Source organism: Belonocnema kinseyi, chromosome 7 (assembly GCF_010883055.1).
Source record: "Belonocnema kinseyi isolate 2016_QV_RU_SX_M_011 chromosome 7, B_treatae_v1, whole genome shotgun sequence".
In the NCBI taxonomy this organism is placed as follows: domain Eukaryota; kingdom Metazoa; phylum Arthropoda; class Insecta; order Hymenoptera; family Cynipidae; genus Belonocnema; species Belonocnema kinseyi.
This window is the reverse complement of record NC_046663.1, coordinates 85,019,147-85,042,976: the sequence shown is the minus strand read 5'-3', so window position 1 is coordinate 85,042,976 and position 23,830 is coordinate 85,019,147. Positions and strand designations below refer to the sequence as shown.

General features: G+C 27.3%; 2 protein-coding genes across 3 annotated transcripts in view; one reads left to right on the top strand and one right to left on the bottom strand.

The window, feature by feature from the left end:
• Nucleotides 1–3,864: 3,864 nt before the first annotated feature.
• Nucleotides 3,865–11,173, bottom strand: LOC117176718 (NTF2-related export protein-like). 2 transcript variants are annotated; one of them, XM_033366980.1, is made up of 4 exons: nucleotides 10,707–11,173; nucleotides 10,393–10,479; nucleotides 6,618–6,762; nucleotides 3,865–4,195 (listed from the first exon to the last, which is right to left on the bottom strand). In XM_033366980.1, exons 1-4 carry the CDS (start codon nucleotides 10,707–10,709, stop codon nucleotides 4,026–4,028), a joined length of 405 nt encoding a protein of 134 aa, XP_033222871.1. In that variant the 5' UTR covers nucleotides 10,710–11,173; the 3' UTR covers nucleotides 3,865–4,025. The 2 variants fall into 2 exon arrangements, with proteins under 2 accessions (XP_033222871.1, XP_033222870.1); XM_033366979.1 differs by having other exon boundaries at nucleotides 10,795–11,168.
• A 7,955-nt stretch (nucleotides 11,174–19,128) lies between these two features.
• LOC117176325 (NEDD8-conjugating enzyme Ubc12) overlaps nucleotides 19,129–23,830 on the top strand; it is a 21,196-nt gene continuing 16,494 nt past the window's right edge. Inside the window, exons 1-2 of the mRNA XM_033366553.1 lie at nucleotides 19,129–19,439; nucleotides 19,539–19,633. Of these exons, the coding sequence (XP_033222444.1) occupies nucleotides 19,337–19,439; nucleotides 19,539–19,633 (198 nt within the window). The 5' untranslated portion in view covers nucleotides 19,129–19,336. The remainder of the gene's footprint in view (nucleotides 19,440–19,538; nucleotides 19,634–23,830) is intronic.

The following is a 23,830-nucleotide window of genomic DNA, read 5'->3' as shown; positions in this document are numbered from 1 at the left end:
AGTTGTACAGAAATGTACTTCTACGCCTTCTACAAAATTCTTGGAAATTAAAACAAAATCTAATGACAAAATGTGGATAACATACAACCAAATAGTTTAATTTGCAAGCAAAAAAAGATAAATTTTTCGAAGAAAGTTGAATATTGAAACAAAAAAGATTAAAATTCATTTAAAAATATTTGAATTTTCAATCCAAAATGACCAATTCTTTCGAAAAATGTAATTTTCAACCAAGATGACTTTTCTACAAACAAACAACAAAAAAAAAAGATTTTGCAACTAGTTAAATTTAAAATAATGAATTTCCAATAAAATATTTTAATCCTTAATTAAATAGAGATACATTAAACTAAATAGTTGACTTTTCAAAGAATAAAAATATATTTTCTGAATAAAAAAATAATCGTCACACTTTTAGTTAAAAAAATTAATTAAAAAAAATTTTCAAATAGTTAAATTCAAACAAAAATTATGACTAGTTGACGAAATAATTTAATCCTCAACCTGAAAGACGCATTTTCAACATAAAACATTAATTTTCTCACCGAAAAGGCAAATTTTCAACGAATTACATTAATTTTCTATCAGCTAGTTTATTTTTCAACCTATAAAGGATAAATTTCCAACAGAAATGAAATAGTTCACTTTTCAGATGAAAAAAATTATTTTCAACCAAAATTCAACTGAATTTCCAACAAAAAAGTTAAATTTTCAAATAAAGTGGAAAATCTGTTTAAAAAATAAAATATTAACAAATAGTTCAACTTTCAACCAGTATTTAAAATTTCAACAAAACAAAAAAAAATGAATTTTCAATGAAACTGTTAAATTTTCAACCAAAAAGATTCATTTTTCTTCATGAATATTAATGTTCTACCAAAAAAGACGAATTTTTAAACAGAATAAAAAAATTTTGAACAAAAATGTTGAATTTTTAACCCAAATATATGATATATCTACAAAACAGTTGAACTTTCAAGCCGAAAATATGATTTTTTAAACAAATAAAATGAAAATTTCTACCAACATGTGCCCTTTTCAACTTATAAAGAATATATTTTCCTCTAAAAATGGAATAGTTAAATTTTGAGATGAGAAAATAAATTTGAACCAAAACAAAACTAAATTTAAAAAAAAGGTATGTTCATATAACATAATAAATATGATTTTTCAACAAAAATTTAACTTTCTATAAAACAAAGTAGTTGAACTTCAACCAAGTAGTTTAATTTTAAAAAATAGATTCCTTTTTAAACAAAAAGACATAGATCTAAAAAACAGGGGAAAACGCTGTTCCTACACAATTTTATTCTACACAAAATTTTTCCTGCACATAATTTAATGTTGTTAAATACTTATATTTTTTCCTACACAAAATATTTCCTACAGAGAATTTCATACTGTTATATTTTTCCTACACGAAACTTTTTCTACACAATATTTGTCCTGCATAAAATTTTTTCTACACGGAACATTTCCCACACATAATTTTATATTGTTTATTACTATTATTTTATTCCAACACAAAATATGTATATTCTACACAGAATTAAATAGTATTATTTGATTATCAAGATAGTCTTTAAACCTTGTACAAAAAAATATTATGCGTAACAGTTTTCCTGCACAAAATATATTCTATATAAAATTCTGTAATAATGTGTAGCAAAAAAGTCCTTACTAAGTCTACTTTAGAGTTTTTACGTATCTCGCTTCTTTTGAGGAAATATTCAATTTTTTGGTTTCAGACAATCGAATTGTGATAATAGTGTTTATAGTTTTTTATTTTATAGTGCCTGTATCACCAAAACTTAATATCACTGTGATTATATTTTTTAATGCAAAATTTTAGTATAAACGAATTTTGGTTTTTTTCTTTCTCAAGAAAACTTTTGCGATTATAACTATGTACGAGCCATTTAACATTTATTATTAAGATTGATCTTCTACACTCTGAATAACGTAAAGTACGTATACATTAGTGAAACACCAGAATCAAATTGTGAAACAAATAGAAAGCTCAAAAGTAAAAAATTAATTTTATAAAATTTTTCAGAAAATGTAAATTTTGTATTTTTAAAACGATTTTTTCAACAATTGGTTTTAAAATGCACGACACTTCTATACATCTGAATTAGTAAACATTCAACTAATTTAATAAATATTAAGGTAATAACTAATAAATCAGTTTCTTCCATTCATTTATTGAAATATAAAAATAAAATGTTATTACTATTTAATTCTGTGTAGGAAAAAATAATAGTATTAAACAATATAAAATTATGTGTAGGCAATCTTCTATGTAGAAGAAATTTTGTGTAGGAAAAATTGTGTGTCGGAAAAAAATATTTAACAATATTAAATTCTGTGTAGGAAAAATTTTGTATAGAAAAAATTTTGTGCAGGAAAAATATAACAGTATTAAATTATGTGTAAGAAAAATATGATCAGTAAACTTGTATACAATATATTTTGTGTAGAATAAAATTGTGCAGGAACGAGTGTAACACCAAAACAGGTGAATTTTCTACACAAAAATATGAGTCGTTAACAAAAAAGTTCTATCGAACAGTTAAACTTTCGAAAAAACAGTTTAATTTTTAAAAAGTTGGTTGAATTTTCAACAAAAAATATGAATTTTTAATAACTAGCAGATTTTTCAACTTATAAAGGATCAATTTTACACCAAACCCGAAATAGTGAAATTTTTAATAAAAAAAAAATTAATGTTCTACTAAAAAGACGAATTTTTAAACAAAAAAGTTAATTTTCTACCAAATAGTTCAATTTTCATCAAAGTAGTTTAATTTTTAACCAGATGTTTGAATTTTCAACAAAGAAGTTAATTTTCAACCCAATAGTTTAATTTTCTACACCATGGTTGAATTTTCAAACCAAAAATAAGAATTTTCGATCCGAAAGTATGAATTTTCAATTAAAATGAAGAACCTTAAAAAATGGTTTAAAAACTAGGTAACTTTAAACCAAGAAGTTGATTTTTCGCAAGAAAAATATGAATTCCCAACTAAACATGTAATAGTTGATATTTAAACAACAACCAAAAACGAATTTGCAAAATAATACTTCAATTTTCAACCAAGAGATGGACTTTCAACTAAAAACTTCAACGTATAATCCAAACGATGTTTTTTTTTAACCAAGATGATTAATTTTCTGAAAATGGGCTAGTCAAATTTTTAACCAAAAAGTTGAATCTTCAGACAAAAAAAATGGATTTTTAACTAGTTGAATTTTTGACCAAAATAATAAAATTGTTAATCATATCATTTTTAACCACAGAAGATGAATTCCGAACTAAAAGTACAATAATAGACTTATCAACCAAAAAAGTTGGATTTTCCTATTAGGTTATAATAATTCAGTTCGCAGTTTATCGAAAAAAACGAGAAGAAGGGGAAGTTTCTTAAATAAAATGGGAAACAAGAATTCTTGAAAGAAAGAGTGTTAAGTCTGAAATATGAAAGTGTTTTCTAAACTTATTAAATTATTATTGACCTGTCCCGTTGCAGAGCCTTTTTTCTAAAATTCGCTACCTTGGTTCAAATTTATCATCCGGAAACGTACTAAATGTTATCCAAGTTCTTCCTTCTTCTTTACATTCAAATTTAACTACACAATTCTATGAAATTAAACGAAAATCAATAGAAGGTACAGGATTAAGAGGTTTTCTTTTTAATTTGACTGGATATATTTTTTAACCGTAAAATGTCATTCATTTTTTTAATTGCAAGAATTTCGCAGTTAATTTTGAATATTGGACGTTAAAGAGGAAATCAAATTTTCATTTATTCTGAATTAAATTGATTTAATTGCCAATGTACTTAAAAAAACTTCAATTATATATACAAAGACTTTTTATAACTTTATTTCGCATTAATATCAAAAGATAATCGCATTCAAGTAGAAGAATTTAAAAAAATGTAACTCCTGAAGTTATACATCATTATAAGTGAAGTGATACAAAATGGTCAATGCACGTAACTAAATCGAATACTATGATTATTTTAAGTATCTATTACTTCTTGCATCCTGAAGCAATCGCTTACAATCTTCCATTTATCCCCTATAGCGGTTATTAAAAAGTTTTGATTAAAAGGTTTGGGCGTCTTGTCTTGGTACTTTGCTTGTCCACTGACTTTGACGAGGAATGTTAGTTGATTTGCTACCGCAGGTCCTGTTCAGATAAAACAACATTTCATATAGATGTATAATTCAGGCCTCACATTCCCTATGGGATCAAATATAGGGACCAAACGGTAATTTTTTTCACGCTCATAGGGTACTTTCTTCGAACTCAAAGGGTGACAAATTCAGAATAAATTCATAAGATTTAAAAAAAATTCAAGTCAAATTCAAATCAATTTAAACAAAATTTTAATTAAAAATGCCAATGATTTCCGTATATTTGGAATGAAGTTAAGTTAAACGAGAATAATTGGATAAAATTCATAAAAATTGAAGGAATTGAAAACAATTAAAAAATGTGACAAAATTTAATTTAATTCCGTAAGTTCTAAACGAGCTTAGAAAAATGCAACGGAATTCAAAAGAACTTGAAGAAATCCCTAAGAATTCCAGGTGAGTTTAAAAGACTTCAGGATCAACGGTGATGGAAAAACTATTAACAAGAATTTACAGCTTTCTTACACCTGTAATTTTTAGTTAAAACATCTACTTTTTTGTAAAACAATGTAAATACAAATAGTTTTTTTTACTTTGTTGTAAAAATCTTCAAAATATTAGAAACTAAAGGATTTTACCATTTTTTCAATTGAGTTATTTGACGTCATATAAACTATTTTAATCTTATGTAAATTACTATAGGAAATTACAAAACTTTACAGCAAATTCTAAAATATTGTGAAAGTTTACTTAAAATTATGATGTAAGAACTGGTATTTTATTGTAGAGGTGTACAAATTTAAACGACAATAAAAATTTACAAACAATACTTTTAGAATCTGCATCAAAGTTTTAACTTTTACTTTACTGTTTATTTTATTTTAGGATATTTAATATATACATTTCTACAAGAAAAACTTTTTTTTTTTAAATATTACACTTTAATTTGGAGAAAATTCGAGAAGATTTAAAGCATTTTTAGAAGTTTTAAAAAGATTCAAAAATAATTTAAAACTTGAAAATATTTCATAGCATTTAAAACGAAATGTAAATTTTTGAAGATTTCGAACAAAAAATGTAGAGGCTTACAAGCATTTTGAAAGGTGTCACAATAAAAAATTTGTATCAAAATTCTTAATCTAGAAGAAATAAGACTGTAGTGACTGTGTGGCAGCCCTGATTATTTTATTACAGTTATTTCTTACAGAAATTCCCTGATTGTTGCTTTTTTTCAAATTTTTTAAGTTCCATTATCGGCTGCAAATAGGGTACCATAGGGACCAAATCTTGAAAATATAGTACTTTAGGGATCTTAACTGAATGTAGGGTACAATAGGAGATATAGGAACCGGTCTAAGTCCTGAGAATTGCATTTATAATTCAAAAATCTCATGTCCAGAAAGTTGGCAACGCCAACTTCAAATTTCGAAAAAATGAAAATTGTGCTGAGTTTTGCTAGATTTGTGTTCTATTGTGCCGTAAAAGATTTTTAAAAAATTAAAATTTCAGCCCAAAAAATAAACATATTTGTGTCAACCACGCCATTTTGTTTTTTTGACAAAACAAAACTTGTGCTAGAAACTATCTGCTACGCATAAAACTGTGCTGCAAATATAAAGTCAAATTATTGAACAATTTTCCAAAAAAGCTACGAAACAATTTTTTTTAATGATCCATTTCAGAATTCTGAGAAACGAAAACTTGTGCAGAATTGTGCTCAGATAGCACAATAATGACCTCTAATGACGAATCGCACTCATATTAATATTTTTCAGAAAATGCAATATTTTTGAACTTGGAACGTGTTTTCGACCAAAAATTTTCAAAAATACGAATTTCGAAAATCTGAATTTCTTGGATTTTTAGTAATTCTTAATTTTATTTTTAACGTTAATGTTTGAATTTAGATTTTGAATTTTTAAATATTTAATTTCGTTCTTTGAATGATTTTTTAATCATTTTCTACCCAAAATTCACGAAAATGAATTTTTGAAAATCTGAATCTTGTTAGGCGAGCATAGCAATGTTTTCGCTTTGGAAAATATTAATTTGAGTGCAATTCGTCATTACAGATAATTAGTGCGTTACCCTAGTACAACTCAGCACAAATTTGAGATTTTTGAAATTCCCTTTTTTGAAATTTTTTTGCCAAAAACACGTTCCAAGTTTAAGTTTTCGCTTTTTTTCGAAAATTGTTCAAGCACAATTACAGCACTATTTTCTTTTTTTTTTTTTAATAATTGGCGAGGCTGATATCAAAAATTGTGGTTTTGATTTTTGGGTTGAAATTTTCATTTTTTTTCAAAAAATCTTTTACGGCCTAATAAAGCACAAATCTAGCACAATTCGGCACAATTTTCATTTTTTCGAAAATCGAAGTTGGCGCTGCTAATTTCCTGGACATTACAATCTTTGGATTATAGTGTTCATTATTTAATTGATATTTTGCATGTTATATTAAACAAATGGTTTACCGGTAATCGGCTGAGCATCCAGAGTAATAATAGAATGATCTGAAGATGGCAATTCTATCCAAAATTTCTGAATTTGATCCTTTCCTTCGATTCCGTTTCCATTCCACACCATCGTTGCCGTGTCGAGATAAAGTTTGGAAATCAGCTGTTAACATTAACAATAATAATAATCGACAAGTGTTTGCACCTAATACATACATTTCATGAAACATAGTAGAAATGTTAGATCTAGTAGAAATAAAAACGTGGCTGGTTTCTTCAACTTAAAAAAAAAATTAATTACATTTCTTAAAATCCAATATGTTATTGAATTCCAAGCTAATTTAACAGATGAATTCCAACAAACTTTCTCCTTAAACAAATCTTAACTTTTTCTGACCATTGATATTTAAAAACCAGAATTTTTACCTTTAAACATTTTTAACAAATAATTCTTTATAAGTGAAAAAAAAACAATCATAAATTAAAATGTATTCATTTATTTGAATACAAAACTGACTTTTCTGAAATCAAAGATGAATTTTCAATCCAAAAGTACGAATTGTCAACTAGATTGTTGAATTTTTAACGAAATTATTCAATTTTCAGCCTACAAAGATGAATTTACAAACAGGAACAAATTAACATTCAACCAAAAACAGTTGCATTTTCAAAAAATTAGTTTAATTTTTAACGAAAAAAAGATAAATTTTCAATCGAAAGAGACGTATTTTCTGCCCAATTAGTCGAAACTTGAAACGAAAAATATTAAACTTCAACCAAAAACCGCTGAATTTTTAACATGAGATGTTGAATAATTATGAAAAAGATCAATTTTCAATTTAAAGATGAATTCTTAGCAAAAAAATAAAAGTAGATATTTCGAAAAATCTATTTCCACAAAATAATTAAATTTTAAATTAAAGAGTTGAATTTTCAACAAAAAAGTTAATTTTCAGCCAAATCAATTATTTTTGTACTAACAAAGCCTTCTTTTCAACTAAAATAGATCAATTTTCATCAAAAAATGGAAAAGTTACATTTTCAGAAAAAAAATGAGTTTAAAAATATAAAACAAAATCTCAACAAAAGAGATCAATTTTTAACCAAATGGTGAAACCTCAACCAAAAAATAAATTTGTGACAAAATGGTTCAGCTTTTATACAATTAGTCGAATTTTTAAATGAAAAAATCAGTTTTCATCCGGATATGGAAAAGTTACATTTTCAGGTAGAAAGGTAAATTGTCCATTAAAAAAATTGATTTTCAACAACAACAACAACAAAATAACTAATTATTGGATCAAAAAATATACTAATAAATTGTTAACTAATTGTTTAATTGTGAATAATTGAGAAACAATCTATTGATAAAAGGGTGTATTTTTCTATTTTCCAGCAAGACAAAAAAGTTAGAAATCCATTTTAAATTAATTTTTATCTTGAAAGTTTTTTTAGAATGATACAATTTTAAAGATTTATACTTGAAATGTTTCTCATTTTGAACGGTGAAAATGACGGTGAATTTATTTTTTTGTCTTAGACAAATTTGTCTAATCAATTTTAATACTAAATTATCATTTTTTTACATAATAATAATTTTAAATTCTAGAATTTCAATAGTTTTTACTTTGAAATGTTAAATTTATCTTTCAATACAAAATTGTCAAATTTTAATTGCTCTGAATTGAACATTATTTTTATTCAAAGGTTAACATTTTTTAATTATATAATTTTGAACGCTTCTAATTAGAAACGTGATACAATTTCAATTATTGTGAATTTTAAATGATTCCATTTTAAAAATTCGAATCTGAAAATATTCCATTTTTATTGTTTTCGAAATTGTCTTATATACGAAAGTTAAATTTGAAATCATTCAATTTTCGAGATTCTTCAATTCAAAACAAAATCGTTAAATTTAAACGTTTTGAGTTATAAATGATACACTCTCAATATTGTCAAATTAAAACAATTTCTATATATTTAAAAACAATTTAAACGCTTCGAGTTCGAAATGATTAATTATTGTTAGAAAGTTCTTATAAACTTAATATGCTTAAGATTTATATAATTTTACATTTTATTTGATTAATTTTTTCTGTTATAAAATTTGTTTACTAATTTTTAACAAAAACTGGAGCAGCTAAATTTTTATTAGGGAGAATTAATATTTTAAATAAACAAAAGTGAATTTGCTATGAACGAGCCTAATATTCTACAAAATAGTTGAATTTTATACCATATTGTTGAATTTTTAACCAGAGAATATCAATGTTCTGCAAAAAAAAGGTAATTTACGATTAAAAAATTGAATTTTCAACCAAATAGTTCAATTTTGTTCCAAATTGTTGAACTACGAATTTTCTAAAAAAACATTTGAATTTTCAACCTGAAAATTTGAATTTTTAACAAAAAGTTAATTCTCAACCGAAACTGATTAATTTTTAACCACTCAGTTAAATTTTTAACAAAAAAAAAGATATATGTTTAACAAAGAATATTTGAATTTTCAATAACAAAAAATGTGCAAGCCAACAAACAAATTCAAAGACATTATTGAATTTTTAAGTCATAAAAACCAATTTCCAATGAAACAGTTGAATTTTGAATCGAGCAGTATGAACTTTTAAGATAATTGTTGAAAGAGAAATGAAATTTTGAAGCAAAAAAGACGAATTTTAAACAAAATAATGTAAACGCTCCAGGAATCGTGACCTTTGTCTCAGTAATCATGGTGCTAATTTTCTTACTTTTTATTTAATTTGAATTAATTTAATTCCTCTTTGTTATCCTAAAATGCTCAAAAAAGTGGGGTTTATCATTAAATATTACTTTAACGGATTTTTAACAATATATTCAAAAAAATTTTAAATCTAATTACAGAATTTTCAAGTCAAAAAGATGGATTTGCAATACAACAATTAAATTTTAAACCAAGAACTAGAGAGAGACTTTTTAAGATTTTTAAACAATATACTTTCGAATTTTGAAGCAAATAATAAATTTTTTAACCAAATAAAATGAGTTCTTGATAAACAATTTATTAATAGTCTTTTCAACTAGTTGGATTTTCTTATTGGCGGAAAAAGGGTAAAGACTGCATAAAGGCTATAATCACATTGGAATATTAAATACCATTTGAATCTTAAATTGGCAATGAATGACATTTTTTGTAAAGAAAATTAAAGTAAGCAAATACTTCAAAATTTGAATTTCGCGCTGCCAAGAAAACTAACTTAAACCTAGTCGAACATAAATGCCAAAAATCAGAATATCGATTTATGAACATTTTTCAAAGTTTTTATTTTAGGATTACAAATCCTAGGTCCAACGCGAAGTTTACAGGACTTTAAAAATTTTAAGTTACAGAACTTTAAATCTCAGATTTTTTCGGTTATCTAAGATTTGTCAATTTTTGATAATGCAAGCAAAACCTAATTTCAGGGGGTAATTTTTGGTTTTCGAAAATAATAATTTCAATTTAAATAGTGCGATGAAAATATTGAAAAATTGTAACTGTTCCGCTCATGTAAAACGACAATTTTTTATGATTTAAAAATACAATTACTTTTGCTTATGCCACATGCTATATTTTTCTCAAGTCTTCAAGTGAAACTGAATTCTAAATTATGTGTGTGAATTTAGCAACATTCCTTTTTTCGAGTTTTTCAAATTACCCAATCGGCATTGCAGAAAAGCGACAAAAATGGTTTCGATATTTTTCTAATTATAACAATTTTTTAAAGAAAAATAGTTAAAAGAAACTTAACAATCAGATATAAAACAAACTTACATGTCTTCGTTTATCCAAACTCTCATAATAAACTTTAGTAAATTCCTCGGCTGTGCGACAAGCTTGATCAATTTTTTCTCTCAGCTCCTGAATGAAAACATGACATATATTAAAGACATTTGATTAGTTTCAAATTACAATTTTGCCGGTCATAACTAAATTGACTTTGACGATGGGTATATAAATTTCGAGAAATGTAAAACGAAAATTACTATTATATAATTATTAGAAACACGTAATTTTTTAGACAAAAAACTAAATTAATTTAAGGTTTAGCTTTACAAATATTATAAAAAAGAAATTGAAGTGTTTACCATTGTTAGGTTAGGTCTACAAAACTAGTATTTTTCGTAGTATCCAGAATCATAGTTATGACATATTCACGTAAATAAAAGAACTTACTTCTTCCATTGTTTTCATTAATTTATAAATTGTCTAATTACTAATAACAGCAATAATAATACAATTTACTTGATGCTAATTACTCAGGATGCCCAACATTTGTTTACACAGAATAACCTGACTACCCACTGCGCAGGCAGGTGCAGCTGATCAAGAATCTTTGGTCCATTACCCATGCAAAATTATAAAATTGCTGATAATACACAGGATCTACTTTTCAGAAATGAGAAACTCTTTTAAAATACCATAAACAATTGTTATTAATTAAAAGAATAATAGTTTTCTGATTCAAATTTCAATGTCATATAAGCGCGCGGCAATGAACGGTGTACACGCCAATCAACGAGCCTTCCAAATCCCACTACAGCCAGTTAGGTATTTTAGGTAGGGTGGGAGAAATTCAAGATGTCTGCACGCCGAAGACCAAACTACAATATTAATCGCATAGGTGTTACGTCACTGGCGCTGTAGTAGAATTTTAATTCTACTGTAGTCGGATGCTGATTCGTTTTTGCCGTTGTATGATTAAAATCATAACCGGGAGAACACTAAGGTTTTGAAATCAAACTCAATTTAATTTATCACTTCAAACTATATTGTTGGCATATTGACGTTATTAATGTTCCATTGTTATACTCTATGTGCACATATAAATATTGAACTAACAAACAATTGAGTTGATTGTTACACAATTTCTGACTTACTTATTGATAATTTGTTTATAATATTCGGCGAGAGCCGATCGCGACGACGCTCTTCGCGTTTAAGTAATTTGAGCTTTCTATTTGAGATTAGATTTTTATCACATAGTCTGAGAATAGATTTAATTTAAATTTGTTAAGTTAATTGTCCCAGGTTTAAGGTAAAAATTGCGGATCCGAGATACAAAAAATCTGCCGTTTTCCCGCTGTGCAAGCGAACTTATTACCTTCGTTTTGGGTGGGGATTCCCTCTCTTTTTGGTTAAAACCAATGGAAATGCTGACGTCATGGAATTTTCCGATCGTTTATCCAAAAGTAAAGTAGGTCATTTTACTCCGCCTACAGGAAATGAGTCATAATGTGACTCATTATAAGATTGAAATATAAACATTCGTAAGTCCAAAGTCCTTAGCTATTGCGTTTTATATTTGTCTTATTGCGCCTTAATATCATAAAGATACTTAACTATGACTTATATTTGGTACTAAAATAGCGATGACCTAACGCTGCGTTTATTCTAAGTATAATTATTATTTTAACCCTAAGACAGAGAGAGGTATTGTTTTGACATATATTGCCATCTTGTAACATTTATATAACTTCATTCCACTTTAGTAACATCACGTATATTCGTGAACTAATTTTAATTCTCCCGCTAATCCGTCATTTTGGTTAGGCGCGATAGAATTTAGTTAGATTGGTATTATTATTTACACCTCGTCGTGCAGACGCAGTCATTGTAGATTTTCACCACCCAAGACCCAATCGAATAAATCGTCGCTATGATGTCATAATCCAACCAGTGGTATCAGAATACGGATATCTCCGGCATGCGCAGTAGTCATTCCTGTGTATTTTTAGGTTATGTAACGCCATTTCTCCAGCCTCCTGTTACCGAGAGTTGAAAATGGCCCATGTGTTGAAAACGACCATGCGGCGGCGCTAGTAGTGACTTTGTTCTAGTTGTTTTGACTGTTATATATGTCTTTTGTCATGTTGAGCCGTTAAAAACTCTTGAAGAAATATCAAGAAAACGATTTGCTTATGGAATTATTGTGAAAATGACACGGTGGATTTTTCTAAAACGTGATACGTTTAGGGGTGGGTGGGGGTCTGCCGAAGTATCATTCTCCATGTTAAGGGAATGTGATACTTAGAAAATTATCGATTTTTCAAGTTTTAGGTTCCGACGGCTTTTTTTCTTTAATAATCAATATTTTGTCTTAAAAATTTGGGACATGATAGCGACCATGCTAACGGACGTCCCCACATACATTTTTTTGGTTTAATTCAAAAAAGTTTTAATTTACCAAAATCTGATTTATTTGCATAGCGCTTAGGAATTAGTATCGATTTTACCAGTTTTAGGTTCCGACGGCTTTTTTTCTAGAATAATCAATATTTTGTCTTAAAAATTTGGGAAATGATAGCGAACATGCTCACGGACGTCCCCATACACTTAATTTGTGTTTTTTTTTTTCAAAAAAATTTTTGATATTGCTAACAACGTGTGTATATTTGGAGGTTATGTATGGTACAGTTCTCCTCTGCGTTACTTCCAAACTACACAATATTTTTGGCCGAAAACTTTGGACTTGCAAATAAACATAGTAACTAACTATAATTATTATAGAGTGCTTACGACAGAATCGGTACGATAGAGACCTACATTATCGGAATGACAGAGAGCTAAAAATCACCCTAACCACAAAATAATACACATGCATAAAATTTGGTAATTAGCACAATAATATTTTTTTGTTATTATCCCTGAAAAAAGAGTCCGGGGACGTCCGTTATGATATTTTATAGCATCTCCAAATTCAGTTTTTGAAAATTTTCATTTTTGTGGAAAAAAGCCGTCGGAACTGTACCCGATTATGTACCCGATAATTTGGGCATGCTCTTCGTGACCACGTAACCAAACTAGTCCCCGGATATGAGCATTTTTTTTGGTGTTCATTGTGTCCACACGGATTGAGATATCGTGTTGAAAATTTGACATATTAAATAAAAAGCACTAAAGAACGTTTTTATACAACAATATGTTCATGGTTTTAAAGAAAGTTTATTTATAAATCGATGAAATAGGATATTACCATTTGAGTTATAGCACTTTGCAGATATTTTTTGGTTAGAGGCATTTCGGATTTTTTGATTCGCGTATATTGAGCCCTGACACTAATTTTGGACTAAATCGTCTAAACCTTAAAAAAAATTAAGGGAAGCAATAAAATTTGCACATTCGTTGCAAATCAACAAATAAGTATCTGCATACACGTAACCTATCATTATTTTTGGAGCATTTTTAGCAATTTCTAGCGGAAAGAAAAAGAAACTTTAAACGTCGATATATCGTGCTCAGGGTTTAGGAAGTTATACCGAAAGGACTAAGGAACGTTTGGGGCGAAAGGCAAGGCGAGTTCGACGCTGAGCCCCGCCGGTTGTTTCACTGTCAACAATAGTTATCAGCTGATCGATTCAACGTCAAAAATAAGACGTCAAGAATTATGGAATTATGGTGTTGCTATGCTGCCAATTTGAAATTTATCTTTTATTTTTAGGACAAAAAAAATGAAAATAATTCTACACAAAAATCTCATGAATGAACTTAGTCACGTGATCTCGACCTTACCGACGTTCAAATTTTCTTTTTTTCGGCGCTAGAAATCGCTAAAAATGCTCCAAAAATAATGACAGGTTACGTGTGTGCAGATACTTATTTGTTGATTTGCAACGCACGTGCAAATTTTATTGCTTACATTAATTTTGTTAAAGGTTTAAATGGTTTAGTCCAAAATTGGTGTCAGTGCTCAATATACGCGAACCAAAAAATCCGAAATGCATCAAAACAAAAATTATCTGCAAAGTGCTGTAACTCTAATGATAATATCCTATTTCATCGATTAATAAATAAACTTTTCTTCAAACTATAAACATATTGATGTATACAAACGTTCTTTAGTGTTTTTTATTTAATCTGTCAAATTTTAAACACGAGATCTCAATCCGTATGGACACAGTGAACACCAAAAAAAATGCTCATAACCGGTGACTAGTTTGGTCACGTGGTCATGAAGAGCATGCCCTTAAACTCAATGGAAAAGGTATCACGCGGGTGGGGGGGGGGGGAGCGGTTCCTGAAAAATGTATCACGTATTTTGTGAATGGCCCCTTAATAATTATGAAAGATCTGAGGAGAAATGGTTTCGGTTTTATTTTCACAGAATAATTTTAAGTTTTAAAGATTTTAAAATGTGGGTTAAAAGAATATGGAAGACTTTTAGACCATTTTTTTTAATTTTTCAAGATTTACAAATTTTTTAGGTAGAGTGAATTTTGTCAGGGCGTGAAAAAAAGTTCTTAAAATTCATGGGAAAGTTTTAAATAATTGTTTTGTAAGGAATTTCAAGAGAAAATCAAAAAAAGATTACAAAACATTTTTTATTATTTCTTAAAATCTTTAAAAATTGTAAAAGATTTTACAGCAAAATTTTGCCATATTACATAATTTTAGAACAAATTTAAGTAAGTTTAAGGGATACTCAAAAGTTTTGAAACGATTAAAAAATAATTACAACTTGTAAAGATTTTTAAAGAATTTTGTAAAGTTTCACGAAAATGAAAGACATTATTTCAGGTTCCTAAGAAAAATTAAAATAATTTTTTATTTCGAAAAATTAATTTGAAGAGATTATTTAAAAAGATTTTAGAAAAATACAAAAATAGTCAAAGAAGAATCGGAAAGATTTTAAGACAATTTTTTAAATTTAGCAGAATAAATAAAAAAATGAAGGACAAATTTATATAATTTGTAGAAATTAAAGGGTTAGAAGGTCTGACAAGTCAAAAAAAAAAAGAATTTTTCTTATATTCGTGCGAAAATTTTTAATAATTTTTTATTTTGAAAAATGAACTTTAAGAGAACATTGAAAAAGGTTTTTAAACATAAAAAACGACTTTCTAAAATGTCTAACAAAATTTTAGAAGATTTTAAAGCAAAATGTTTCAATTTGGTAAGATGAAAAATGAAAACAAACAAAAATTGGGTAAATTCAAGAAATATTAAGTAGAATTAAAAAGAATTTCGAGACTTTTCAAGAGAATAAGGAAATTTTCTTATTATTGATGGGAAAATTTAGAAGATTGTACGGTATTTTTTTAAAATTTGGAATGATACTTGAAAATCTTGAGAAAAATTCGTCAGTTAAAAATATTTTCAGGAATTTTAGATGTTTTTAATAGATTACAAATATTTGAAAACTCGGAAACATGTTCGAAAATGTATCAAATATTTCTTGATTCCTTTCCAACTTCTAACAGTTCTAAACATCTTTCAAAAGGACTCGAATTTTTCATAATATTTCGTAAAATCCTATATTATGAAAAAAATTTTTTAAAATCTTCTAGATTCTTTTTTGACAAGCCTCAAATATTTAAAAATCTTTTAAATTTTCTCAAGAATCTTATGAAAAATATATTTACATAAATTTAAAAACAAGTTGATGATACTTATATTCTTGTTCTCATTTTTCAGAATTTAATTTCCACATGGATTTATTATAGCGCTTCGAAAAATAATTTTCGATTAATTTGAGTGTTGTCAAATATAAAAAAAATATTCGTTAATGGTCTTTCTTTAACAGTGGCATACAAATTTAAAAATATTTTAGCTTCGTTAAAAAGTGTAATTGATTAAAAAAATATCACATTTAATAGTTCGTTATTTCATTGTAATAGAAAACAATATTTTAGGATTTATTATATTCCTTGTTTATCATCTATAGATATAATAATTATATTTATTATATAGTGGCATTACATTTTAAAACGACAATATAAAAAAATGAGTTCATCACTATATTTAAAAGTGTTTGAATATCCGAGACTAACACAAAATAACGAAGAAATGAATAACAATATCATTAATTAACAAGAAAAACAATTGCCGAATTATAAAAGAAATCAATTGTTAAATTCCCATATATATTTCTATTCCTGAAATTTATGTTTGAAGAAATTTAAAATTTGACGAAAATAATAAATGATTAATTAAATTGTTTGCCTTATTATAATGATCTTAATAGCTCATATATTAATAATCAATTAACTATTTTCAGCAGTTCTAAATTTCGAGAATTGAAATATTTGTGGGAATTTAATAATTCGTTTATTTTACAAGTCGGTTTCGAAGGCGGTGAATTTTAGTTTCGTATATTTTTAAATTTGGGTTTTTTTTTTGTCAATTAACGATCTGGTCGTTATTTGAAATTTGGAAAATTTGATAATTTGATAATAATATATATTTTTGGCATTTTTTAAATTCATTTGTGTATTCGTTATTTATTTTTAAATTATTTTTTATAAGTTCTGAATATCCATGCAATTTTGTTGATTGTTTGACTTATTTCAATTATGCCGCTTTTTCGAATATAAAAAAATATATATAAGTAGGTACATAAGTTTCATTTACTACCTGACTCTACACTATGAAGAAAAAATGATTTTAAAGGGGTTTTCATATTTATTTTGTAATTTTTATGAATTTTTTCTATGGTACTCAGGGATGTGTAAATAAAATACCCTGGGTAATTTACGTAGTTTTTCAAGGTAAATTACTAGGTATTTTATATGCCTAGTTTCTTACACGATGTAAATTACGCGTACATGGGACTTTACCATGGGCATAGGCAACAAGTGACTAGACATGCCATTGCGGGGCTGATGCATGAGGGGGGAGGTCCGCCACCTTTTGATGTCCCGCGACAAACATGGCAGCGCCCACATGTTTATATTTTCATGCACAGTTTGTCGGCAAAAAAGCTCGTGCGCATAATCAAATGCCACATCGTAAGATGGCGCCTCTCCCCACTCATGGGATTCTCCCCCCTCCCGTGGATTCAACCCCGCTCACCAAGTTGATGGCATGTCTAGTCTAGTCCCGTGTTTCCAATGTCCATGGACTTTACGTTCTGCGATTCCCGTTTCCCTCCACAAATACAACCTCTAAAACTTGGTCTTCATTGCAAACATTCCTTGAAATAAATGAAATAAATTAACAAAATAACATAGGTACATTAGTGTATTATAATAAAGTTGGTTTATCCCTGTATATTTAATAAGGTACAATTTTTATCCAAAATTAAATATAAAAACATATGACCAGCTTTTCAGCTATTATATATTGTATTGATCAATATTTCTTAATAATAATAACAAAAGCACAGATATAAATGTAAAAAAAAAATTACAAATTACGAATGCTTTTTAGGTTAGAATAATTAAATGATATTCCTAAAAGATATATCAATTACAAATATTTAAATGAACAAAAGTAACAATATATTCCGAAATTTTTTACATAACTGTGTCCCAGAAGGCTCTTACAAACAACATTCTTTAATATTATGTTGCAAAAATAAAACATTGCGCTCCATTTGGATGATTTTGATTATTTTTATTTACTTGGATACGCTTAAAATTAATATCATCACATGGAATTTATGGAAGCCCGAAGTGTTTTTGTGTTTTCTTTATTTCAGTTTAGTTGACATTATTATGTTTTAATTAAAAATATTCGCATTAGAAAAAGAAATCCTACGAATGCCCGCACCAGAAATTCAAAAAAGTGAGGTTATACACAGTTCTACAGGTCCGCCATCTTGGTACGTAATTTACTATACCCTGTTCAACGAAAGAACGAAATCGGCCGCGCAGTTTTTTTCTTAAGGGATGCGTTGACAAATTTTTTTCTTCAATGTGCAGCCAATCGCCGTTGAAGTGAAATACAATTTTTTCAAATAGACTGATCCAAGTGCTATATGAAATTTTTCATAAATTTCGTTAGGGCCACCACTAAACCCTTGCCAGCGGGGGTCCTACGCCTACATTTCCCTTTCTTTGACAAGCTGCGTGCAGAGAACGTTCTCTCGTTGAACAGAGTATAGGTATTTTACCTGTTTCTACGTAAAATACTTGACTTAGGTATTTTACGTAAAAAACCTCCAGATATGCGTAACTAACTGCACATCCCTGATGGTACTGCATGGTACTGCATGGTTTTGTAGAACAAAGTTACTACTAGCGCCACCGCACGGCCGTTTTCTACTCTCGTGACATATTTTTTGCACCCCTCTGCATTTCTCAATTTAAAAATACACATAATCACTAATGCGCATGCCAGAGATATCCGCGTTCGGTCACCACTGGAACCAATAAACCATGGTTCCGCCAATACGATGCTCAAATGCGTTGGACTTGGAATGACCCGATCACTCCCACCATACGAGTACCCTCGCAATAACCCTCTAACCGAATTTCATCATAGAATCCAAGATGGAAGAGTGTCGGGCCGAACCGTCTGATTGGTTGACTTATTTTGATTGCGTGTGGCGGGACCATGTTTTGCTGGATTATGCTGTGATGTGCTACTTTTTTGACAACCAAACCAGAAGAAAAATTTGTAAAACATTGAATTATTACAAACAGTGAATATGACTTTCTTCAGAACTAAAAATATATAATAATTAATAGTCAAAATAGGTACTGTATAACATTTTCTACAAAGTTTGTAAAAAAGTAAGGGGTTAATTAACCCTGCGACTGGCAACGAAAATTCTCACAGCGTAACTTTTTGAGGTTGTCCTTCGCTCAAGTTCGTTTTCATTGCACGTGACAATAGCCAAACAGAACAGATATATGCAGCAAAGCGAGAGACGGGTTTAGTTAATTTGCTGTCAAAAGTCTCGAATTTCGTATATTTTTGTGTCGTTCGTTAGCACGTCCGAAATAAAAGAACGTGTATGTCTCGGTAAATCATTAAACGAAGTATCTTTCCTACCATGATTAAATTATTTTCTCTAAAACAACAGAAAAAGGATGGAGAATCTCCAAGAGGTGGCACGCAGAAGAAAGCTTCCGCAGCCCAGCTCAGAATAACGAAAGGTAAGATTTTATTTTCTATTGGATTTCTTATTTTCACTGTTTCTTTTATTATCCAATCATTTCAGGTTAATTCTCGATCCTTCGCTTTTTCTATTTCAGATGTAAACGAACTTAATTTGCCGAAAACGTGTCAGTTGGATTATCCAGATCCAGATGATCTACTAAGTTTTAAAATAACTATTTGCCCCGATGAGGTAAGAGCAAAAAATCCGACTTGCAAATTATTTTTCGTGCTGTTTTTAGCTATTTTGTATTTGAAATCGAAAAATCGTTGAACGTGCTCAAACTTTTCTGCAGTATGTGTCGCCTTATTATTTAATTTTTTCCCTACTCGCCTTCCATTTTTTGGATAGATATTTAATCTCAAGTCGAATTTCATTTGTGTGTCTTACGTATTATGCAAATTGCCCTATCTTATAATGAAGTGTATATAAACTTCAAACGCAAGATGGTTTATAGAAAAGCCGTTGCATTAGACAATTTCTACCATTCCTACTATCAATGTGTGTGTACGTGAAAGAACGGTTTGTGATTCATAGTTAAATCACCAAATTGCGTCTATTCGTCAAATTCCATATTTTAAACAAAGTTTACTTTGTTGTAACATTTGCTAAAAAGTGGAAAAAATATTTACAAAAAAGTACAATTTTTCTACAACTGTAATTTTAGTTAAAACATGTGCTTTTTTTTGTAAAAAAAATCTACAATATTTAAAAAATATATATAATTCAATACAAATAACTAATTTTTTCTTGTATTTTCTTGTAGAAAAGTGAAACAGTTTTACGTGTATATTTTTTATTTTTGATGTTTTACGTCATAGAAATGCTTCTAATTTTACGTAAATTATCGTAAAAAAGTACAATTATTGACCAAAAATGCAAGAATTCACAAAAGTTTAAATGTTGCAAAACTACTTAAAATGATGTTGTAAATACTGGTAGTTTATTGTCGAAACGTGCAAATTTAAACAAAACAAAAATATAAATGTTTACTAGCAATGCTTTTCGAAACTGAATCAACGTTCGAATTTTACTTTACGGTCAATTTTTATAGGACATGTAATATATAAGTTTCTACAAGAAACTACAATTTAAAAAAATATTACACTTTTGCAAAGAACTTTTGCTATTATAATAAATCACAGGTCTAGCAGGAATTTGAATTAGGAAACATTTAAAAAAAAAATCAAATTTCACCTAGTACAAATTTTAGCGTCTATCAAACGCAACTTCAAATTATAAATATTTCTTACTTTCCAAATAATTATATGTAAATTAAATGAAACAGAAAAATTAATTTTAATTAAAAAAAAAACATATTTAAGTGTGTATAAGTTTATTTTGCAAAATATTAACATTCAGTGACGCAGTAATCACAGTTACATTAATATTAGAAGCGATAGATGTCAATAAAATTTATCAATTATTAAAAATACACCTAACTTTAGTTCCGTATCGAATCAAGAGTGATTATCTTTTAAATAATATCAAACATATCACAAGTGCAAAATAAAGCCGCCAACATTCAGCGAAAATTTTAATTATTCTTTTCAATAATCAGAATTTTAAGAAAATATTTAAAAAGATTTATAACAAACAAAAAACACAAATTGTACTTATTTCAAAAAAAGGAAATGATTAATTTGGAAAAAATTCAGGTAAGTTTAAGATATATTCAGAAGTTTGGAAAATATTACAGAATATTAAAAAACTTGAAAATATTTCAAAACAAAATATAGATTTTTGAAGATTTTAAAAACAACATTTATAAGTTTTTTAAAAACATTTTTCAAGTTTTTAAAAAGAATTAAATTTTTTAATCAAATTTCCTAGAAAAACTAAGAATGAATTTTTTTATTAGATTCCTGGACAATCTTTAACGATTTTTTTTTTAAACAAATAATTAATATTTCTAGCCTTCAATTGCTTAAAATTATGTAACTTTTAAAATTTGTATATTTTTTATGTATTCTTCAATTTATAGCGTTAAAAATGATAGCGTGGATTTCTGTTTTTTTATTCGAATATTCAATTTATAAAAGTTAAAAATTCCAAATTTTGTAGTTTAGAGGCTTTTAATTACAAATTCTTCAATTGAAAAGTGTTTAAGGCTTTCATTTTATACGCTACATTATTGAGAGTTCGAGTAAATAAAAATTCAAGCTTTAATTTTGTAAGTTAAAAATTCAAAAGTATTTCGTTTTGAGTGTTCTAAATTGCAGTTTAGTTTTTATAACTTGTAATGGAAAAGTTTTCCTTTTAATGTTCTACCGTTCCTTTAAAGTTTAAACATAGAAGCATTTTTGGTAATAGCGATCATGTACACATCTTAATTTAAAATTATCTCATTGTAATCATCTAAATATTTGTCATCCTAGGTCGAAAAAGATCAACTTTTTGGCTGCAAACTTGTAGATTCTTGTAATTATACTTTTTTGTAAATTCTTGTAGGAAATTGAAAATACAATAGACTACAACAAAAAAGTACCAAACTCGTTCCAATAATAGATACAAGTTGCAATTTCCTGTAATTTATTATATTAATTTGAAGATTCCGGTAAAAACGAGATAAAATAAATTTTTTTTTTCTTGTTATCGTTTATATTTATTTATATGGATATCATCAAATGGACATTTTTTTACAAAAAGTACAAAGAACTAAAACCATTTTTACTAGACTCAAGAAATAAATGCAATAAATTACAACCAAAATTATAGGAAAATACCATTTTTTTCTCTTTTTGGGACAAATTTTGTATTTTGTTTCTTATTCTTTTTATATTGCTATATTTTATTGTAGTTTCAGTTTCATATGATAATTTACAAAAAAGTACAACTACAAGAATCTACAGTAATTTACAGGTTTTGCAGCCAAAAAGTTGTTCTTTTTCGACCTAGGATGACAAATATTTAGAATATTGCAATGAGATAATTTTAAATTACGATGTTTACATGATCGTTATTACAAAGAAAGCTTATATTTTTAAACATTAAATGAATTGTAGACCGTATAAAAGATAATAATAAATAATCGTTATTAATCAACCAAAAACTGCAGGTTTGAAGGTATTTTTGATATAGCAATCGATTGAACACCATATATCTCATTAAAAAAATATGTATTTGTAATGTTCCTAATATTTGTCATCCTAGGTCGGAAGAGAACAACTTTTTGACTGCAAATAAAAAATTAAAAGATTGAAAAAGAATTGATCATGGTAATTGAAATTAAAATATTTGAACTCTTGAAGATAACAATTTTTAAATTTAAATTTATTAAAACTGCACGGCAAATTAAAACTCATATTGGAATATTTTTTGAATTTTAACGTTTTAAAATTAAAATCGTTCAAATATTCAAAAAACTATAAATGCACGCTACCATTTTTAATGTTATAAATTGAAGAATAAATAAAAAAATGTATACATTTTCAAAATTATATCATTTTAAGCTAGAAACTTTAATTTATACATCAGACTGTGTTAAAATGTTTTTAAATCTACGTTTTGTTTTAAATGTTTTGAAATCTTTTTAAGTATTAAATTACTTTCTTATCTTTTAAAAACTACTAAATATATCTTTATCCAAGTCGAAGAAATTTAAAAAACTTTAAAAATTTATTTTGAAATCTTCAAAAATCTAAATTTATTTTTTTCAGTTTTTGAAATCATTTCAAGTTTTAAATTAAGTTTTGATATTTTCAAAACTTGTAAATATCTCTTAAGCTCAAATTGTTTCTAAATTAATAATTGTTTGGTATTTATTTATGCATACAAATTCAATAATTTTATTTGCATATTAAAAATTTGTCAAATAAAACAATAAAAATTGAAACGTTTAAATTCAACACTCTGAAACATTAATGATTCAAGGCTTTCTATTAAATTGAATTTATTCAAACAAAATTTGAATAGGATTTGAAATTGAATCTGAAATTATTACTTGATTTATTATGTATTACAATAGCAAAAGTTCTTGCTAAAAGTGGAATACTTTTTTTATTTACAGCACAATTTTAATTACATTTTCCCAAAATTTTAGCCTCTTTGAAATCGTGTATTTCTTGTAAAGATTTGTAATTTTCTGTGAGGATTTACGTAAAATTAAAAGTGTTTATGTGTCGTAAAACACCAAAGTTTTAAAAAAATGTAAAAATCGCGTATCTTTCTCTAAGATTTTGTAAATTTTTACAGCAAAGTAAAGAAAATATTAATAAAAAATGATAAACAAATTTTCTAATTTTATTATTCTTCTACAAGAAAATGCAGGACAAAATAAGCTATTTGCCGGACTTGGTTAGGTGGAGTGGAAGTGTGCGAATGTGTGTCCATATCGACGGAAGTATTTATAAAGAATTACGGTTATTGTATGATATTATATGGTGTGAG